Source organism: Miscanthus floridulus, chromosome 13 (genome assembly GCF_019320115.1).
Source record: "Miscanthus floridulus cultivar M001 chromosome 13, ASM1932011v1, whole genome shotgun sequence".
Classification (NCBI taxonomy): Eukaryota; Viridiplantae; Streptophyta; class Magnoliopsida; order Poales; family Poaceae; genus Miscanthus; species Miscanthus floridulus.
In genome coordinates, this window is record NC_089592.1 from 82,617,581 (window position 1) to 82,640,073 (window position 22,493).

Here is a 22,493-nt window from a genome sequence, read left to right on the forward strand (position 1 = left end):
TGATCTGGTGTTCTGGTCCGATTGGACATTGAAAGGTTTACTGTTTATTTATGTCATCCGTAGTTTGCTGTTATGGTTTACTGGTGTTCTGGTTCATGTGTCTGTCATGTGTAGTTTACTGTTTATGGTTGCATGCCTATGTTCGCTTATGCTCGAAAGTAACGGTACCGCAAAAAAAAACTAAAGGACAACAACGAATCTAAAGGATAAATGCCGACACTGAAATGCCACCAAAGGATAAATGCCGACACTGAAATGCCACCGTTGTTTCACACCAAATTCAACATCCCAGCTGCTGAACCACTTGTTGTTCTTGTTCATTTGATATGTCTGCCAAGCCATACGTTCTTCGATTGTCAGCAGGTTCTTGAACACCCGTCTGGGCACTGAGTTATTGAACAAATCCGTTGCCAAGAAGAACATGTCTGAAGTGGCTAGCACACCATCTTCTCGTAAAAGTTGCATAACTTCGTCCACCTCCACCTGTTCACGGGTCCGCTCCCTATCCCTTGATGCGCTCCTTGCAGCAATGTTGTCAGACAATCGGGCAATGTACTCCCCCACATTGCAATTCTTCTTCTTCTCTGGGCTGTTGACAACATGGTCCCTGGTGTCCCTCTTCGAACCAGGATGGTTGCTGGAAGGGCCGCCTAAGTCTAGCTGACGGAAAGCAGCAGGGGGCGTTGACTCCCGAATACCACCAGCAGACACGAAGCAGCCCGTGCTCCGGTTGCGGTCCCCAAACAGCGCCTCCAGTTGGTCTAGGAAACGAGGTTGCCTACCACGTTGTACCTCTACCTGACTATCATCCTACAAAAAATAAACAAAAAAATAGGACATAATGTTAAACAGTATAGCCGATGTAATCGGAACTGTTAATAAGATAACGTACCGAGTTCATGGGTTGGGAACCTTCTTGAGTTTCCCAGTACTCACTCTCAGCTTCAATGGAGCCCGTACGTGGGTTTCTCCCAAGCCCAGTGGCTGTCAGCCCATCTTTCCATGTCTAGTAGGCCTTTTCAAGGTATCCTAGCTTGTTGTTGCACTGTTTCTTATCAAATTTGAGGAAGTTAGTGTAAACGTTGCTCCAGCCAGCCGTGGTGAGACCCTGCTGAGTGAAGTTACACTTTTCCTTCTCTTGAAGACAGAGGTCTAGCAACAGCTTGGTTTCATCCTCGGTCTAAGTTGCACGCTTTGGAGGCATCTGCTGGAATGTGGAAGGGCTATTGTCGTTTGTGGCTGGACGTAGTAACGGTACCAAAAAAAAAACTAAAGGAATCAACGAAATAACTCAAACAAGATTTAATGGACAGAATTGTGTACTTGTCTTGATTTCTCGCTTCACGCGCTTGGAACGCAAGTTGTACCGGGGGGATTCCGGCGGGGAGCACGAAGCTGTTGACGACGGTGCCAGTATATAGACTTGGAAACAGCAAACCTACATGACAAACATATGAATCTGTCAGAGCTTTATGCGAACAAAAGTAATCTTGTCTCATTGTCTACATTAGGAGCACAAACTGTGTGCGAACTGGCCTGACAACAGAGTGTAGCCAGGATAAAAGAAGTAGACTAATGACTGAAATTAAAATGCATTTCATGAACGCAATGAACCAACTAGAGTTACATCACAAGCAGCACCGCATGACCCTAAAAGTTAGTAATGTGATGAACAATAAATAATTTGAAGCAACCCGAGGAAGACCATCGTGAATCATTCATTGATGCATTATTCATAAGCCATAAGCTGAACTGGCAGATTTACAGGCATACAACGCATACAACAGTAGACTACATGAGAAACTACGGGAGGAAAGTGTAAAGGAAAACAGTAAAAAGTAATAGCGTTTATACTAACCCTCAATGCAGCGGATGTGCAAGGACTAGGTGACCCTAACAATGTGGCTCTACATAGGCATCCACACTTGGAAGCAGGAACTTCAACCCTAACGAAGCAAATCTACAAGTTTGTAGCAAAAAATGGGATATGAAACGACGGATCTAATGTACATGCAGCGACTCCAAGTCAGATCTGGGAACGACACCAAATAGAGGAGTCAGCAGAACGTTGAAGCAAGTCGGGTACTTACCGGAGTGGTCGGAGGTGAGGCCGTAGCCGACGAAGGGGGTGGATCTGTCCAGCAACAAGGCGAGGACGACGCGGCGGATGTGGTAAGGCAAGGCCGCACCGAATCCGGCGACACGGGCCAGGTGGATGGCGGCTTCCGTCTTCGGCAGGGGGGAGGGGGTGACGGGAAAAGAACAGCGGACGGGCGGGCGACGCGACGGATCTGGTAGGGCAAGGCCACACCGAATCCGGTGACACGGGCCAGGTGGATGGCGGCTTCCGTCTCCGGTAGGGGGGAGGGGGGGAGGGGGACAGGAGAAGGACAGCGGGCGGACGGGCGGCGAGGCGGGAATGGGCGGGCGGGCGAAGAACTCACCGCGTCGGCGGCGGGAGCGTGGGAGCGGCGTAACCCTAACGGCACGAGCGAATGCGAGAGGGGGAGAGTGAGGAGGGCGCGAGCTGATTTCTCTAGGCCAACCTAACGGCTGGTCTGGGCAGCTGAACGGCTGGGCGGACGGCCCAATTTCAGAGCAGCGAGGCCATATTGAGTCAATACAGGATGCTGGACTGGAATTGTTTTGCAATCAGAGATGCCATGAGAGCCTCTCGGGAACATAGAGCTGCCAGTTTTCCGTCAGACGTCAATCATCACTGGATGTTTCACACTGAAATTCGGACTTGAGATATGCCTGTGACCGAAGGTTCAGTAGTTGCAATCCTATTTTCTGGACTGCAGATATGCCTACGAACATTTACTGTTTAACTGGGATTATATATGGGATTATTGTTTATTACATCTCTCAAAAGTCAAAACGTCTATGATCTTCTTTATCCTCATCGCATCATTCTGAGTATCTGCTAAAGATCGAGTTCTCAACATAAGTGGACAGCAAGGTTTGACAGCTTCACCAGAGGACTGGGCCGTGGAGGCCGTGGAGACGATGAGATGTGCTCGCTGCTGCTTCCACCATGGCGGCCGCTTCCTCCTGCACCCTCTCCTTCCCTCCCATTCACTCATCGTCTTTCTCCGTCCTCCGCTCGCCAGGTTTCGACGCGCGCGCAGACTCCGCCTCGGCGTCCCGCTGCCGCGCCCCGTCTAAGAGCCACCACTCCGGACGCCATGGACGTGGCGGCCCTCATGGTCGCGCGCGCCGAGGCCGGGGACTTCGCGGAGGCCCGGTCCCTCTGGGCGCAGCTCCTGCACAGCTCCGCCGCGCCGTGCCTCCCCGCCGCGGCGCCGCGCCTCCTGCCGGCGTACGCGCGCCGAGGCCGCTTCGACGAGATCCTCCTCGCCGTGCGCGAGCTCTGCGCGCGGGACCGCGGCGCGGCGCGCTTGCTCTACCCGCTCGCCGTCTCCTGCCTCGGCGCCGCGGGCGAGCTCGTGCGCATGGAGGACGCCGTGCTAGAAATGGGCCGCCTTGGCCTCCGCGTCGACGCCGCGACCGGGGACGCCTTCGTCCGGGCCTACGCGGCCGCCGGAACCATCCCGCAGATGGAGGCCGCCTACCGCAGGCACAAGAAGACCGGGCTGCTCATCACCCGTGGCGCCATCCGCGCCGTGGCGTCCGCTTACATCTCCCAGCAGAAGTACTACAGGCTCGGCACGTTCGTGGCCGACGCCGGCCTCCGCCGGCGCGACGCCGGCAACCTGCTCTGGAACCTGTACCTCCTCTCCTTCGCGGCCAACTTCAAGATGAAGTCCCTGCAGCGCGCGTTCCTGGAGATGGTGGCCGCCGGGTTCCAGCCGGACCTCACCACCTTCAACATCCGCGCCGCGGCGTTCTCCAAGATGTGCATGTTCTGGGACCTCCACCTCAGCGCCAACCACATGCGCCGCGACGGCGTCGCGCCGGACCTCGTCACGCACGGCTGCTTCGTCGATGCCTACCTCGAGCGCCGCCTCGCCCGGAACCTCACGTTCGCGTTCGACCGGCTTGACGGCAACGCTGAGCCCGTCGTGGCCACGGATGCCATCGTGTCCGAGGCGTTCGGCAAGGGCGGCTTCCACGCCAGCTCCGAGGTGTTGCTGGAGGCCACCGCCGGGAAGAGGCGGTGGACGTACTACAAGCTGCTCGGCGTCTACCTCAGGAAGCAGCATAGGAGAAGCCAAGTTTTCTGGAACTACTGATATGCTAAACAGTTCAGTAACAGTATTAGCAGTAGTGTAGTGCTAGATTGTAAATTTCAGTGATTAAAATGTGCTTGCCAGCAACTTCATATATCTAGGAGTTTGCAACGGACATACCAAGACTAATTTATATACTCTCGGAAAATGATTTATACTTGCATCAATAGTTTGTACATTGATTCAGAAATGGTGGCAACAATCTCAGAATCTTCAACAAACAACTTAACTACCTAAGCAGCAGTATATCTCTATGGAACTTGGGGTTAAGATGAGAAACTAGAGAAGAGAAGCATGGAGGCAAAAATACAGAGATTACACAAGGTACGAAGACATAATATTCCAACTAATTTTCATGTGTGGAGGCATTGGTGCGACGAATCTTAGGAGGTTGGGCTTCTCCTTGGTCCATGGGGCGCCGTTTTCGTGCCATTCTCCAGTGCTGCTCAGGAACTTTGCAATGTTGGGGATGACCATCTCCCGGCAATGCAGGTGTAGCAAAGGGACTTTTGAGAGAACACTGCCCTTCTGAATCTCCAAGCCTTCTGGGCGTCTCAGCTTGTATGGCTCTCCAGTAAACGGTTCAAAGTCAGGCTGGGGATTTTGCTTCCACGTTTGGTGCACAAACCAACCGTATTTGTAATCCCCAACAATGGGAGTGCCGAGGGCTTCAGCACAGTGGACTCGGAGCTGCAAACAGAACAGGTTGATGCTTACAGTTGAAAATGTCCATTCCTAAGCAAGATATATGAATCTATTTTCCATGTTTCTAAGAACAAATGAAAGGCATGATAATTGATAGGATATACTAAAGTGTGGATCATCTCCATACATTTTGCAGAAATATAGAACAAACAAAATCCAAACATTATGAGGATACCTGGTGCTTCCGCCCAGTCAATGGGCGTAGCTCGATCCATGAGCACCCATTAATGGTTGGCCCCATCACCCGATACTCTGTTACTGCCTCTTGTGCACCATCTATGCCAGAAGGATGTGCCAGAATGATCCTCTCAGCTTTCCCTTCATCGAGAAGTACCTGAATCAGAAAATCCAGTTTGATTTAAGTGAAAAGATTGGAACATAAGAAGTTAACCTACATGGGATCATTTATTGTTTTATGTTGCAAGTAATAGCTAAAAAAGGGCGTACCCAGTGCAGAGAGCTCCCGCTCTGTGCGGGGTCTGGGGAAGGGTGTCAGTGGCAAGCCTTACCCTCGCATGTGCAATGCGAGGAGACCGCGACTCGAACCCGGGACCTTCCGGTCACAGGCGGTAAGACTCTACCGCTTGCACCAGGCCCGCCCTTCATGTTGCAAGTAATAGCTAACAAATAAAAATACCTTTGAAATAGGAGCAGCTATAACACCTTCCCTTTCTTTAGGAGTACCAATGACTAGTGCCCAATACTTCTGCATGTATGCTTCACGGGCTTTATTCCATGTCTGAATATGCCAATAATACAAGATATTAGTTAGTATGCAGCAATCAGAAAAGGTAAATTCATCACAATAATTTAGACAGAACATGGCATGTTAAGTCAAAGGCTTAGTAATCGAGGAATTGATGATTACCTGAGAAGATGTTTTAGCTAAATTTACACTAGTGAAAAGCCAGTGCAGCCGAGTAAAGCTTTCTTTTGTTCTGCCCATCAAAATCAAACCGCTGCTTTCTCTGTCCAGTCGATGGACCTGAGCTCACAAGCACACAGGGAAAAGAGATCTTCAGAAAACCTAAGATTATACACAGTGACCAAAAGTCAAACAGAAACAACTCGTGAGCTCACCAATTTTGGACTCTCTTCGTTTCCATATGACAGTGCTGCTGCTGCAAGCACATCCATGCTGTTATGTACTGGCAAATGTCCTTTCATAGGCACTTTGGGGGGCTTGTTAAGCACCAATATAGCAGAGTCCTGTGATTGAAAAGCTTTAGCTTATTGCGTTGAACCTGAATCATGTAAAACGAAAGCAGTAAAATCTGAAACACTAAAATGATGACAAGCTTACACCTTTATCAACATACAAGCTTAACAAATCATGAGTAGTCTTTTCTAGTTATTAACACATATGCAGACAGATTGATGTATTCATTTATTTACTATATGTCCAATTTGGGGAATACTGACATACAGAGGCCAATTATCCACAGAAAACAACATTTTCTCTATTAATGCAGGAGTCGTGTAGCCTATATATGTCCATGAAAAATTAGCAATACAACCTACAAACAAAATTACCCTGTGGATGACAAGCCTCCTCAGGTACTCAATCTCATCTTTATTAGGATGAAGGGTGGCAGTCGGAATGGTCTCATAACGCTTCTTTACCTCACCCTCAGCCACTGAAACAGGGAGGTGAATTCTCATTCCAGGCTCCATAGCATCATTATGTTTAATCTGCAACAAACTGAGGGCCATATTTACTTTATTCACAAAGCACAACAACATACAAAAAGAGTTACTATAGAGCAAACACTTCACTGCCACCTTTTTCAGATGATGCTTCTGAGTTCGAATGCTGTCAGCTGAAACCTCGTGGTCAGAGCACTCAGAAAAAACCTGAATAGCAAATCGTTTTCATCTTAGATGCTGAACCAAAGATGACTACAGCTACAGGTTGTGCAGGCTGCTATGACATTAACTCAGGAAAGTTATATGTGTTCAACTGATCCTATGAAGATACAACCACTCTGGCAAAGGCATATCAAAGAAGCTCTGTTGCTCTTATCAAAAAAGAAAGGCAAGTTCTGATGCAAGTAACTGAAATTTATGGTAACATTAGTAGTCGAAGAATTCTGAATCAATACTAATCGAAAGAAAAATGTGATCACACTGAATCAAAGCTGCAACGGTCAGGAATGCCAGTCGCCCAGTCCAAAAAGGGAAGGGAGATACCATTCTCCTGTTGAAGTGCGCCTGCACAGCCTCCTGCGGCACGTCGGCGAAATAGTGCTTCACCCAGCTCACCGCCGTCACGCGATGCGGCGCCGCCTTCCTTCCCGGGAGAGGGTCCGGCCCTGCGGGGAACGGCGGCAGAGAGAGCAGCTGCCGCGGCCTCGGCCCGGGCTTGGGCGCCCCCAACCGCGCGACGTTGCTGGCGTCCACGCGGACCACCGCCGGGTCGGCAGCCGCAGGAGCCGGCGGCGCCAGCCGGGACAGCCGCCGCAGGGCCGCCGGCCACCGCCACGGCCCCGGACGGCGGCACAGCATCCCACTAGTGATCCGTATTGTTTTAGGTCGACCCGCGGGCCGCCGTTTTTTCAAGAACTTCACCCTTTTCTCCGTTTCGACTCGCGGGCCGAGTCCGACCGGAGCATGTCCACGCTAGGGTTGTGTGCGGTGCCACCTTTATAACCTGGAAAGAGAGCACCGCAGCCTCCTCTCATCCACAATCTCCATCGATCCAGCTTCCAATTGGAATCAAGCGAAGAGTCACACGCACGGAGAGGCCAGTGGCCGGCGCTCAGATCTTGCGATGGCCAGTGGGTTTGGTTCGCAGGGGTTGTCATCGTCGGAGGAGGCGTCGGTCGCTGAGGGCCCGATGAAGGCGTGCTGCACCAAAAGGAAGGCCGAAGTGGATGCGGCCACCGGGGGTGTGGAGGTTCCGTCGCAGGGGCGCACCTCCAAAAGGAGGGAGGGAGAGCCGGCGCCCGGCGAGAAGCACGCTGATGCTGTGGTGGCTGGCGCCGGCGGTGACGGCGAAGGGGCTCTGGCAGGAAACGTGAATGAGCAGCTGCCGGGCGATTCCACAAGCGGTGATTCTACTTCTACAGTCAGTGATTCTTCCACAAGCGATGATTCTACTTCTACATCCAGTGATTCTTCCACAAGCGGTGATTCCACGGACGTCGAAGAGGATGAAGTCAAACAGGAGAAAGAAGTAAAGTACGTAGGAGAAAGAATTAATGTACGTCCGTCGTTCAGATTTCTACGAGGACGAGGAGGAGGAAGACGGCGAGGACTTGGGAGGTGGTTCAGGGATCCAACATCAACACCGAGACAACCGACGGGTGGAGGAGTGGGGAGGTGGTTCAGGGATCCAACATCAACACCAAGACGACCGACGGGTGGAGGAAAGGACCAACCGAGATGGCCGGTGGAGGAAGGGGATTTGCCTTAAAAAAATAGGAGGTTGTTCAGGAACTTGATACCAACTGAGATGATCCTTCAAAGATTAGAGCTAAATCATTTTGTAAAGGTATAAATTTGGGTATTATTAAGAGAAAAAACTCTTTAATTCTATGATGACTCTACAAATTTAGTAGCTTTCCATCTCTCTATCTTCTTTCTCTGTGATCAGTGCTCGAAACAACTGTCGCTTGCTCCTTGGGTGACAAGTCTTGTTCAGGGTATTGGAGCCGCTCGGCCGAGCGGCCTCTCGGCCATGGCTTCCATTGTGGATGACGATATGGTGGACTGGTGGCTAGGGCTGTGCGTAATGGTTTTGACTCATCGTTCCTGCTTGCGGCGTGTCTATTTTTGAAGGAGAGGGACTCCAGGGTCTATTGGAATTTGGCGAGGGCACCAACGATCCTTGCTCGCGACCTGTTCATGGAAGCAACGGCTGGATTGAAGCCAGATACTCGCCTAGAGAGCTTGCTGCCTCTGCTGTTTCAGAGGTCACAAAATTAGTTACCATATAGTCTCACTTGTAATCCCGGTATTCTGGTCTGTTTCATTTGTCTTTATTGATTTTTTTCCTTAATCAATTGAAGGATTGTTTTTTTTTTGAAGAAAATTGAAGGATTGTTTGATCGATCAGGGAGTCTGGTGGTTCATTAGTATGCATGTGTTGCTAAAATGTTGGAAGCTTTGAAATCAATCTTTTCTTTTGGGTGTCTCGTCTTGTTAGAACCCAGATCTCCAAATCGTAGAGCCCATGAGCAGGTTTCCTTGATACTGGAGTCAAAATCTGCAACATGTGCTGATGCTTTGTATATCTGAACATGAAAATGGTTTTACTCGATCGATCAATGGAAATTTGTCATAGTGAAACCTTCAACCTACGAAGCGAACTGCTTTGATATCTGCAACATGTGCTTTCGTTTGTGTTGCTACTTGCTAGTCTCTCCTGCTTTTGCTTTGATTGTTTCAATCAAAGGTCATTCTGGATTGTTTGTCCTAAAATGCATGTTCTATTCATCTATCAGTCATGGACATTTGCCATAGTGAATGATTTGTCTGACTTCTGTTGTTTGTGTCATTTATTTAAGCATTTTTTTTGTTACCTCGACAACAGCTTGTTCACTGTCCTCGTCACGATCCGTGCCAGCGCACCCCATGTCGTTGATCACAGTTCGCAGGTGGCGCCCGCAGCCGAGCCAAACAGAAGAAAACATGTGTAAAAGAAAATTGCTCCACAAAATGTCACGTGATGCATTCCAGTCACATATGATATTTCTGGCTGTCTTGGAAAATGTAACCTACCTGACTGCTAGATCAGGGTGCTTATTAGTATAGTTCCCTTTCGCTAAAAATCATTTGTTCCATTCCATCTTCAAAATTGTACCATGTGTTTCAATTATCTTGTGTGTTTATTAGTACGGCCCATATATTGTACTCTATCCGTCCATAAAAGAATGCAATTACAGGATCCGTGCTGGTCAAACTAGTTCAACTTTGACCAAGTTTATAGTAAATAATATTAGTATTTATGTCTCTAAATAAATTTATTATGAAAATATATTTTATGTGTCATGAATGTTTGTACTTTTTTATATAAATTTAGTCAAAGTTTAGAATGTTTGACTCATCGAAAAGCGAGAATTGCATTCTCTCGTGGACGGAGGGAGTGTATGTTTATCCAAGTAGTGTGGTGTTCCTAGTTTAAAAAAAAAGTAGTGTGGTGTTTAAATGGGTTATTAGTTTTTTTTTCTTTTCATTAATCTTTCTCCATTGCGTGAACTTTTCCCTTTCCTTTTTCTATTTTTTGTTTGTTTTTCTGAATATTTGTCTGGTAAAGCCGGAGCTTTGCTTACTTAACATTTTTTGATGAGCTATAACATTTTTTCCTTTTGAACCTGAACCATTTTTGTTTCAAAGCTAGAGCATTTTTCTTGTGAATCTAGAACAGTCCACCAGAACAATTTTCTGTTCATAATCTGAAAGTTATTCTCTTCAACTCGAACACTTTTTTCTTGTGGACGTGGAATATCTATCTCTAAATCTAAATAATAACATTGTCCCACGTGACAAAAACAAAATGTTTCACCTCAGTATGGAAAATGTTCTTCTACAAAAACTTTTATCTAAATATACTCAATTTCAGTTGTACTCCCTCCATTGTGAAATATAAGGCATTGAAGTATTCAAAAGTTGTCTCCAATTATAAGATATTTTAGGTGAGTTAAATCCCTAAAACACCAATCTCATGCATAACTGTCATTAGAGTGTACCACCAGGTTTAAAATATGATAAACACGAGATCTCTCTAGAGTTGAGGGAGAGTTACATGCGTCATTTGTTTTATCTAATAATCTAAATTTTCTAGGATACCATGTATTTAAGCACGTAGTATGTGTCCGTTCTCTCGGAAAACTCGCCGGACGTTTCACCTTTCTGAACGGACCACGACCCGTCACAGGTAAAAGGGATACGAAGCTAAAAACACTCCTACGACCCGTCTAGGCCCAGGAGTTCGAAGGTTGGTCCATCAATGGGTTCGATAACTGCTCCGGGTACCCTAAGAGCGAGGGGTGGAACGGGATGGGCCCGCTAGCGGCCAACGCCTGGGCGCACGAGCGTCGTGGGCATCCCGGCCCACGTTCGAGTCTTGGTCGGATAAGATCCACGGTTTTTCCTCGAAGAAAAGCAGATAGCCCTCGGGACCGGTCGAACGGACCCGAGAACTATATGGATTGACCGCTGAGAACATGGAGTCGGTCACCGGCTGACCCGAGTCAGATCCCCCCGAACGGGATGCCGGGGCCCCACTCGAACTAGCCAGCTAACAGCTCGCTCAACACCGTGGCTCGTCCATAGAGGAAAATCATGGCACGGCTCAACCCCTCCGGTTACGAAAACTGTGGACGGGGTGAAAATCACAAAGATGAGCCGACCCTCGACTGGTGCCCCGCTACACGCGAGGGCTCGAGGAAAGTTGGACTCGCAAGGAGACCAAACGCACGGTCGCAGAACGACAGACCCCCGTAGGGGTCAAAATCAGGGGAAGACCTTTTCCAACCCACCAAACCTCACAGCTATACCCTCGAGGGGTCTGATCACGATGAAAGGGAATCGCTGTCCCTAGGACATGTTGTGGGCGATAAAAGAAGGCCAAGGCCATCAGAGTCCTCCCATTCAAAAAAGCCTTCGAAAGAGTATTCTACTCCTCCGCAGACTCATGGGCTACTGTCGGGGACCAATACTAGAGTACCCAAAGAGGAGGAGCTAATGATCATTAATATTGATTCATTCGAGAAGTCAAGAGCGCGACTACAGCTCCAACCGACCCCTAGGCATGCAAGCTCTGCCTCGCTCGACCTCTAGGGGTGGACTCCACCTCGCCCTGACCTCTAGGGGAGGGCTCTGCCTCGCTCAACCCCGAGGCCATAGGCTCCGCCTCGCCCAACCCCAAGGGCACAAGCTCTGCCTCGCCCGACCCTCAGGTGAAAGGTCCATGTATGGTTTTGGTAATTGAGTGACAACCTAGGTAGACTAATTGTGTTTATATGAGATACACAGGTGATTAGTCCACATATATATATGTGTGAGCAACATATGCCATGGAGGTGGAAATGGCTCAGAGATGTTGCAAAGCTCACACATGTGATGATGAAGGAGCTCATTGAACATGAGACATGACATTGAGTCACATGATCAAGGTGGAGAAGATCAAGACAAGACTTGGCTTGATGGACCGGTTGCAAGCGTGAAGGGCAAGTCGGAGGCTTTGGAGCGATGGACCGCGTGGTAGTGAAGCTTGAGCAAGACTTGGCACCGATGGACGAAGGCAATGGTGAAAAGCAAGTGAAGTCAAGATCGATGAACCAATATGATCACGTGATGATATGAAGTGGATCATATTATTGTTGATCATGTTGGTGCATGTGTTGCATCGACATTGGAGAAGATGAAATGGAATATGCAAGGCAAAGGTATAACCTAGGGCATTTCATTTAACCGGTCATAGGTGTGTAGAGAAGTTGATGACCGGGTTTAGGATAGATGGCCGTACTATCAAGAGGGGCAAACTTATTTACATATCGGTCATCTAGTGCCACTCGAGTGATCTAACTTTGCATCATCGCTAGGATCGAGTGGCGTGGCAAGTTGAGTGACTAAACCTTTGGAAAATGTAAAGGACAAGAAGTTGAGCGGCCGGTTAGTGTTTTTAGCATGTCCAGAAGCGACCGGACACTGGGAGAGTCCGGTCAGTGATGACCGGACACGTCCGGTCGCTAAAAAATGTCTTTGGAACCTCTCTGTAAGTGACCGGACTCTACGACTTGCGCGTCCGGTCGTTATGACCTGCATGTCCGGTCAGTGTGCGTTTTGCCCAGTGAAGGGGTAACGTCTATTTTAGCCCTTGGGGCTATAAAAGGAGTGTGTGGCTGGCCTTGGGCTGGTTGTAGAGCACCCTCACGCCAATGTGGCTTGTGTAGGAGTGCTTGGATGCCCTCTAACTCACTTGTGCTTACAAGAGTGCGAATCGATTACGAGTGAGTGTGATTCTAGTGCGTTGCATTGTGAGATTGCATCGAGTGGCACTAGGTGATCGAGTTGCAAGCCATTGGTGCTTGTTACTCTTGGAGGTTGCCACCTCCTAGATGGCTTAGTGGTGGTCTCCGTCGAAGCCCGTAAGAAGCTTATGCAGTGCTCCGGAGAAGAGCTTTGTGAGGGGCATTGTGCTCGCCCCACGGGAGCCACGAAGAGCAACTCTAGTTGAGCGTGTCATTGAGCTACCCTCACTTTCGGGGTAGCTTCTTGCGGTGCCCTATGTGTGGGCTTGGCGGGTGATGCAAATTAGCTGCCGAACCACCAAGTGAGCGATATACACAACAGGGACATAGCGTGTTGGCAAGCACGTGAACCTTGAGAGAAAATCATCGTGTCAACCTTGTTCTTCCCGTTGGTTTGCAATCCCCTTACACAAGCTTGTGATTACTTTTATATACATTGTGCTTGTGTAGTTGCTCTTGTAATTAGTTAGCTTGTGTAGCTCACTAGTTACCTTCTTGCTTATGTAGCATAGAAGTAGCTCCCTTGCGTGGCTAATTTGGTTTGTGTAACCTTGTTAGTCATTTTGCTTAGTTTATGTAGCTAAGTATTTATGCTCTCTAATTTAGTATTGGTTGCCTTGGTATTGAGCATTGCTAGTGAGCTTAGTTAGCTTTGTGCTTTTGCTTACTATCATGTGTAGGAGCTCCCCCATTGCTTGAAATACTAGTGGCATAGGTTTGTGTGACCTTGCTCCTAGAATTGGTTAGTTGAGCTCTAGTTAGCCCAGCACCTTTGTTGCTTAATTAGGATCTTTGCAAGGTGCTAGATAACATAGATAGAGGAGTATAGTCTTGGCTAGACCGATAGTTTTAATTCCGCATGTGTTTCGGTTAGCCGATGCGATTAAGTTTTAGAAATGACTATTCACCCCTCTCTAGTCACCATCTCGACCTTACACGTGGTATTGGAGCAAGGTCTCTCATTTGTGGTCTTCACCGACCTGAGAGGATGGCGTCTAATGGGATAGATGTTTGTGAGACACACATTTTTTATGGCATAAACTTTGCACTTTGGAAAAATCACATGCTTGATCATTTTCATGCAAAGGGACCTAAATTTTGGTGGGTTGTCACTAGTGGTCTCACCCATGTTTTGGATCATAGAAATCTCACCAAAGCTCAAAGAGTTTTCTATAAACTTGATGCACATGCTTATTATTTTCTAATGGATGCTTTAAGTTTTGATTTGATAAAACAAGTAAACATCACGGGAATCGCTCGTGAGATATGGGAGTCCATCAAGCGCACCTTCGGTGATTCCTCTACATGGGATGATGGCAAATTCAAGAATGAGGATGAACCCAAGAAGGAGGCGCATGAGTGTGTCGAGCATGATCACAATTTGGTGATTGTGAAAGATTGCTCCACCTCATGGTCAAGTGATGATGATGATCGTCCACCACAAGATCACTTGATAAGGTTGATGATGACGCCACAAGTGTTGCACATGAAGATTCTACCTCAAGCACACTTGGTGGTGATCTTGATGATGATGGTTCATGCTTGGGCCATGATTGTGATGCTACTACAAGCTCTTCTCCATCACCACATTGCTTCATGTCACAAGGTGACATCAAGGTATCAAATGATAATGTGGTTGATCTTGTTGATTCATATGATGAGCTAGTAGTAAACTTGCTAACATGACCATGTCTTTAGAAAATGAGAAAGCTAAAACAATAAAATTAGAAAATGAAAACTCATTTCTAAAGAACTCTTGTGAAGAACATAAGAAATTACTTGATGCTTTTAAATCTTCACATGATGAGCTAAAATTGAATCATGAGACACTACTTGCATCTCATGATGAATTATTAGAACAACATGCTTATCTCATTAAAGTGTTTACAAAGAAACTTAAAAATAATGAGAGCTCATCACATGGATCAAATGATAAATTGCAAAATGTTGCTAACCCTTGTGATGTAGGCAAGAAGCATGTATCCACCTCTTGTGATGATTTATTAAATATGCCATGTTCTTCACATATAGATGCTTGTTCTACTTCTATGTCTTGTGAGACTAATCTTTTGAAGGAGAACAATGAGCTCAAAAATGAAGTAAAGAATTTGAGCAGCAAGTTAGAGAGATGCTACAACTCAAAAATCACCTTTGAGCTCATGTTGAAGACTCAAAGAAACTATGGTGACAAGTGTGGCCTTGGATTCAAGAAGAAGATGATTAAGGGTGAAAGAAAGAGAGAAAGAAAGATGAAGAAGCTACAACAAAGAAAGCTCTCTCATACCATGTGCTACCAGTGTCATGAAGCAGGACACCTTGCAAATAGTTGCCCTAACATTGAGAAGCTCAAGAAGGTAAAAAGAAGAAGAGAGGCTCAAGCATGTGAAGTGCTTCAAGTGCCGCACTTGGGGTCATCTTACCTCAATATGCCCAACCAAGCAATTAGTGAAGCAACTAGAAGAGCCTCAACCAAAACCACAAGTTGAGCAAGAGAAGACACCCCAAGAGCAAATCAAGATCAACCATGAAGATGGTGGTAATTTGATGATAAAGAAGAAGAAAACAAAAAGGGGTGGAAAGGCAAGACATCCAATGCAAACTCAAGATGCCAAGATGATGAGCAAGAATGAAGATGAGAAGAAAGATTATGCTCACATCAAGTGCTTCAAGTGTGGAAGTATAGGACACTTTGCATCTAAGTGTCCTACCAAGCTTGAGAAGAAGGCTCAAGCAATCTATAAGAGGCAAGGCAAAGAGAAGCACAACATGAGTAAGGAAGAAAAGGCTCAAGCAAAGAGAAAGTGCTACTCATGTCGGGAAAGGGGACACATAGCACATTCATGTCCCCTAGGTAACACTCCTAAGCCTATTTCAATTGATGATTATTCTATGCTTAGGAAGAATGGTAATGGTACCTCTATGGTTGCTATTGTAAAACATTCCGCTATTCATACTAAGGCATTGCCTAAGTATGTTGCTCCTAACTTGAGAGGATCCAAAATTATTTGGGTACCATCAAAAAGTGGATGAATGTGTGTAGGTACCATGGCATTAGAGGCTTGATTCAATTGTTTTCATATTAATCACCATATGTTGAATTAAGCATTGAAGCTTAATGCAATTCTATCCCAATGCCAAGCCAAGAATGAGTGAAGTCCAAAAAGTGCTACAACATACAAGTGTCATATTCAAGTTGTTGATGATCCATTGGATATATTAGATGGCTTGCAAATATTTGAGTTGAAGCTTGCTAGTTAGATGATCATGAGCTAACCAAGATATATCTCTTGTTGATCATTTTATTTGGGTGCATATGAGTTGATTGAATTTGATAAATATGCAATGTTGTTTGCTATAAGATGATTGAATGGATGAATTGATTAGTAATCAAGTTTGGATTGATTTGTGTTGGATAAATTCATAATATGACATTTAGTAAGTGGATTGAATGGATTTATATCTTGTGAAAGTATTCAAATAAGTTAGTTTCAAGTTTGATTCATATTTGATGAAGTATAGCTCAAGTGATTGAAATATGTCCTATATTGAAAATCTGAGTAAGCTGTGATCTTAGCCATATTTGAGTGATCAAAACTTATTGGATTGACATAAAAATTGGCATACATGCTCTAGACTTATGGTATAAGATGTTGTATAAATTTCATGAGAATTGGATAAGAGATGCTTCAGTTTTGGAGTGAATTTTGTCAGCTATAGTGCAGAAGTTTTCAGCATGTAGTAGTGGTGAAAGAATTAAAATCTGGTAGCAATCTAGAAGTCAAATGAAACTCAATTTTTTACAGCTACTAGATAACTTAGTTAAGCACATCTCCACAAAATTTCGTGGCTTTTGGATTTATACTTTGGGAGATATGTATTTTTCTTTGAAGAGTACAAAATCTGTCAGAAAAGTGACAAATGTTGGATTGATCTAGAGTCACTTTGATTGAAAGGTCCTCAAGTTGGAAACATGTTTATAAGTAATTGAGGCACCTAAGTTTGGTATTAATATGATATTTAAGCATGACAAGCAAAGAGTACAAGGACATTTGATTGTGAAGTGTACTTTACACACATTTAGTACTCAAATTAGAAGATGAAGATCAAAGTCAAGATGAAGATAAAGTTTAAGTTCTAAATATTATTGAAAATCATTTGGTAGAAATAAAATGATTTAAAGAAGGAATCAAGGTTACTCATCAAGTCAAGTCCTTCACTTGGATCAATCAATCAAGATATTTCAAGTGAGTTTCAAGAATGGTTCTTGAAAAGAGATCACTTCTCCCTAGTGTAGGGGCTTACCGCCTATGTGTAGGTAAACTAAGTATAGTACTTGAAAGGCTAACATGAAAGTGGTGATCCGAGGGACATTTGAGATGCTTAGTTGAAGCAATCAAAAGGTTTGATCAAGAAAAGCAAGCAACATCCAAAAAGAGAGCTAATCATGATATTTCAAGTGGTATCTTCACGTTGATGCTCTCATGCAAGCATTGATCAAAAGATGAAGCAAGCCAACCACAACAAGAAAGTGCACTTGATCATAAGTGATATTTATTTCATATGGGTGAAGAATGGAATTTAAAATGGCATCTATTGGTCTTCACCAAGCTTATAATTGGATTTCACATTGCTATTGGAGGAATGTATTGGAATCTATGTGACTATCTTCTACTCCAATATAGCAAAGGTATCATTATAATGTGCATGATCATTTCATCCCTTACTAGTATGCGATTAATGCATATAGTACATACTTTATAGGATCATGCATAACAAATGAAAGTTTTAAATTTATAAGCCTACCACTATTGCTTGAATGATTAATTGATCTAGTGGTTAGTATATGAATTTGTTCATGAGCTAAGTAATCCCAAGTACTTGATTTAATTTAGATTGCCAACAAGTGACAAGTACAACATTGGTAAGATATCCCTTGCAAGAGGTGTGAAGAAGCTTGTCATTGGTTCAAACCGGATTGAAAGCTTAGACAAATCAATTTAGTTCAAGTCAACTTAGAAGCTCATGATAAGTAACAAGAGTACAAGCACAAGACAACAATGCAAATGGATATCTAGATTGTTTGTTTCAAGTGGTATCTAGACTTAAGTATTTCATCAAAAATTCATAAGTGATGTTTAGATCAACTCACAAGTGATATCCTATAAGAGGTATTCATGAAGATAGCAAATGTTCAAGAAATGGTCAAAATTGACAAATCCAACAAATGGTTCCATACTAGAAGATTCTTTCAAGTGGTATCACATCTACAGATGATATCAATCATACAAGACGATGGTTCCACAAGTGATCCTCAACTTTAAGTGATCATCAAATGAAGAATGCATCACTCACCTACAAGAGCTCAAGTGTATCAAATGGATGACCCATACTATCACATAGGGGGAGGTGTCCCACTAATTGATATCAAGATCAAAGATCCTATGTGTGGTATCTCAAGAAGCCCTACACAAAATACAAGTGGCACAAGTTACAAGTGGTATCTACAAGTGGTGTCATTCCAACAATCAAGTGATGTCCATAAAAAATGCAAGATTCAAGCCTTAACCATCTACCCCAAATGTATACCTTTGCATCAATGAGAAGCACACCTTTTATGAAAATTGATGACAAAGGGGGAGATGTTGTACAAAGATATGAAAGCTTTAAGATTGAGATTGTACAAGGGGGAGAGATAAGATATGAAAGCTTTGGGAGAGATTGAAACAAAGAAGTAGAGGTTGGACATGGACATGGACAAAGAGGGAGCAACATTGAAGAAAAGAGATGTATCAAAATTCTTGGACAAGAGAAGCACATAAGTAGGGGGAGCAAGCTCATGAACTTTGATTGATTGCATTTGATATGTGCATATTCATGTGCTTGCTTGTATTGCATAAGCTTTTAAATTCGATATGCATGCTTGTGTGGTGTATGCTAGTTGTAGAATTTGATTGATGAAATAAAAACTAGCATGCATAGGATGATAGCTAGATACTTGGTATGCTTTTCAAGTAAAGCTAGTACCGTGCTTTTAATGTTGATCTCACAAGGTATATAGTGATTTTATTTCTAAGTGATATCTAACAAACCATGGTGCTAATGATGAACTTAAAGGTGCAACTCCGATTGGTATCACGCTTCAAAGGTTTACCCTATACACCTTAGCATCATTTGGTAGTAATTACTCTCCCACATTTCGATTCTATGCATATGTGTGAACTTCAAATCAAACACTCTAGCACATATGTAGGGAGAGCTAATACTACCATCTCAGATGTGTGGTACTTGTCCAAAATCATTTTCACATGGTAAAATTGCTTGGGCAAGCAACATGAATCCAAAAGAACTTAATTTCTATATCTTTGTAGAGTTGTCATCAATTACCAAAAAGAGGGAGATTGAAAGGTCCTTGTATGGTTTTGGTAATTGAGTGACAACCTAGGTGGACTAATTGTGTTTATATGAGATACACAGGTGATTAGTCCACATGTACATATGTGTGAGCAACATATGCCATGGAGGTGAAAATGGCTCGGTGATGTTGCAAAGCTCACACATGTGATGATGAAGGAGCTCATTGAACATGAGACATGACATTGAGTCATGTGATCAAGGTGGAGAAGATCAAGACAAGACTAGGCTTGATGGACCATTTGCAAGCGCGAAGGGCAAGTCGGAGGCTTTGGAGTGATAGACCGCATGGTGGTGAAGCTTGAGCAAGACTTGGCGCCGATGGACGAAGGCAACGGTAAAAAGCAAGTGAAGTCAAGATTGATGAACCAATATGATCACGTAATGATATGAAGTGGATCATATCATTGTTGATCATGCAGGTGCATGTGTTGCATCGATATTGGAGAAGATGGAATGGAATGCGCAAGGCAAAGGTATAACCTAGGGCATTTCATTTCACCAGTCATAGGTGTGTAGAGAAGTTGATGACCGGGTTTAGGATAGATGGCTGTACTATCAAGAGGGGCAAACTTGTTTGCATATCGGTCATCTAGTGCCACTCGAGTGATCTAACTTTGCATCGTCGCTAGGATCGAGTGGCGTGGCAAGTTGAGTGACTAATCCTTTAGAAAATGTTTGTGAAAAGCTAACACACATATACATAGTGGTGCACACTTGGTGGTGTTAGCACATTTGCAAAGGAGAAGAAGTTAGAGTTGTTGTGAATCAACTTAGAGAAGAGAAAAAGGTTTTTTGGTGTACTCTGAACTATAGGATGGTCCTTGGATTGGAATACTATTTTGATCCATTATGATTTGGATCAAGTATGCATGTAGGATGTGTAGCCCTCTGAGTAAGCTTACCAAAATGTCCAAGATTATCAAAATCGGAGTTCGGAGCTAAGAGTTATAGCCGTTTTAGCGCTGAAAGGTCTACGACCGGACTCGGCGACCTATGCGTCTGGTCAGCACCTACGAGTCCGATCACAGCGTCCGGTCAATGTTTTTAGCATGTCTAGAAGCGACCGGAGCTAGGAGAGTCCGGTCAGTGATGACCGGACGCGTCCGGTCGCTGAAAAATGTCTCTGGAACCTCTCTGTAAGTGACCGGACTCTGCAACCTGTGCATCCGGTCGTTATGACCTACGCGTACAGTCAGTGCACGTTTTGCCTAGTGAAGGGGTAACGGCTATTTTAGCCCTTGGGGCTATAAAAGGAGTGTGTGGCTGGCCTTGGGCTGGTTGTAGAGCACCCTCACACCTATGTGGCTTATGTAGGAGTGCTTGGATGCCCTCTAACTCACTTGTGCTTGCAAGAGTGCGAATCGATTGCGATTGAGTGTGATTCTAGTGCATTGCATTGTGAGATTGCATCGAGTGGCACTAGGTGATCGAGTTGTAAGCCAGTGGTACTTGTTACTCTTAGAGATTGCCACCTCCTAGATGGCTTGGTGGTGGTCTCCGTCGAAGCCCGCAAGAAGCTTATGCGGTGCTCCGGACAAGAGCTTTGTGAGGGGTATTGTGCTCACCCCACGGGAGCCGTGAAGAGCAACTCTAGTTGAATGTGTTATTGAGCTACCCTCACTTTCAGGGTAGCTTCTTGCGGTGCCCTACGTGTGGGCTTGGCGGGTGATACCAATTAGCTGCCAAACCACCAAGTGAGCGGTCGACACAATAGGGACGTAGCGTGTTGGCAAGCACGTGAACCTCGGGAGAAAATCACTGTGTCAACCTTGTTCTTCCCGTTGGTTTGCAATCCCCTTACACAAGCGTGTGATTACTTTTATATACATTGTGCTTACGTAGTTGCTCTTGTAATTAGTTAGCTTGTGTAGCTCACTAGTTACCTTCTTGCTTATGTAGCATAGAAGTAGCTCCCTTACGTGGCTAATTTGGTTCATGTAACCTTGTTAGTCATTTTGCTTAGTGTGGGGTGTACGACCCCGGATACCCACGGCAGGCCACATGGGCTATGCCCCTAGGGGTGGCCCAGCCCACAAGATGAAGCCTTGTGGGGCATGACTCTGCTCGGCGCCTCCCGCAAGACACTAGAAAGATATCCTTAAGATACTATGAGATCTATTAGGATATGTATGATCCCAAGATTCCTGTAATTAGTTATTACTTTCTGGTTATCTCTCAGATCTAACCGACTTGTAACCCTACCTCCCGGACTATATAAGGCGGGCAGGGACCCCCTCTAAAATTATGGCATATCATACGATTGCTAATATAAACCAACAGACCATAGAAGTAGGGTATTACGTTATACTGACGGCCTGAACCTATCTAACTCGTGTGTCTCTGTTGCCTTCTTGTTCTTGATCTCACGCTCCTCTGCCGATCAATCTACCTTCATGGGATATCCCTCGGAGGACTGCCGATAATATTCTATCAATAGTTGGTGCGCCAGGTAGGGGTGTGCGTGCTGTTTCCTTATCGAACAAGATGGCTTTTTCCGCAGGCTCTTCGTCCCTTCCGCAGCCTGACCAGATCTTCACGGTCGGATCCATCTTGTGGGTCATCAACGCTGATGGAGTCGGAGAGCTCCTCGAGCCGGGGCAAATTGGTTCTGCACCGACCACCCCCGCACCTGCAACTATAGATCTGATCTCGGAGCCGATTTTGAGGTCTCCTTCAGCAACGGCTCACCGCCCGCTTCCTCGCTACCAGAGGAGGCAGATCAACAATGATGATCTGATCGAATCTATCGATCGGGTCGGCCTAAAGCTCGCCGATTGTCTCTCCATCGTCGAATCGGCTCTGGACACTCTGGTTCAGCGCCGACCACCCTCTGATCTAGATCTATCAGAGGCCACCCGGGAAACTATAGGGGTTATGGCCCTACCCTTCGGGTTCACTAATGCCACCACCGCTTACCAACATGCCCTAAGGGGCAAACTCGCTGACCAGGTGGACTACGCCCGTCTACTCGCCGACTAGGTCGCCATCGAGCTTCTGTCAGCCATCAACATGCTACACTTAGGCTAGAGCCCCAGGGTGCCCCTCCAGACCATTCCGAAAGAAACTCTGGGCTTCGAGTCTCATGGCTCTATGGAGACCCTCGTCGAAACCTTCTCTGAGCAATTTCTCCGTCCACCCTTCCGGGGTGGAGCGATCTTCAACGTCAGTATCGATAGCCCTCCTTGGAACGGCGAAACCGAGGAGG

At 45.6% G+C, this 22,493-nt stretch overlaps 2 protein-coding genes across 3 annotated transcripts; one reads left to right on the top strand and one right to left on the bottom strand.

Moving 5' to 3' along the window:
* The first annotated feature begins 2,868 nt into the window (after positions 1-2,868).
* LOC136501167 (pentatricopeptide repeat-containing protein At3g42630-like) lies at positions 2,869-4,196 on the top strand. The gene has a single exon (XM_066496660.1). The coding sequence runs from the start codon at positions 3,015-3,017 to the stop codon at positions 4,194-4,196; it is 1,182 nt and encodes a 393-aa protein (XP_066352757.1). The 5' UTR covers positions 2,869-3,014.
* Positions 4,197-4,358: 162 nt separating this feature from the next.
* Positions 4,359-7,541, bottom strand: LOC136501166 (RNA pseudouridine synthase 3, mitochondrial). Of its 2 annotated transcripts, XM_066496657.1 has the most exons (8): positions 7,089-7,541; positions 6,681-6,752; positions 6,432-6,590; positions 5,979-6,107; positions 5,767-5,883; positions 5,536-5,637; positions 5,074-5,232; positions 4,359-4,883 (listed from the first exon to the last, which is right to left on the bottom strand). In XM_066496657.1, exons 1-8 carry the CDS (start codon positions 7,401-7,403, stop codon positions 4,509-4,511), a joined length of 1,428 nt encoding a protein of 475 aa, XP_066352754.1. In that variant the 5' UTR covers positions 7,404-7,541; the 3' UTR covers positions 4,359-4,508. The 2 variants fall into 2 exon arrangements, with proteins under 2 accessions (XP_066352754.1, XP_066352756.1); XM_066496659.1 differs by lacking the exons at positions 6,432-6,590; positions 6,681-6,752.
* Between the last annotated feature and the right edge of the window lie 14,952 nt (positions 7,542-22,493).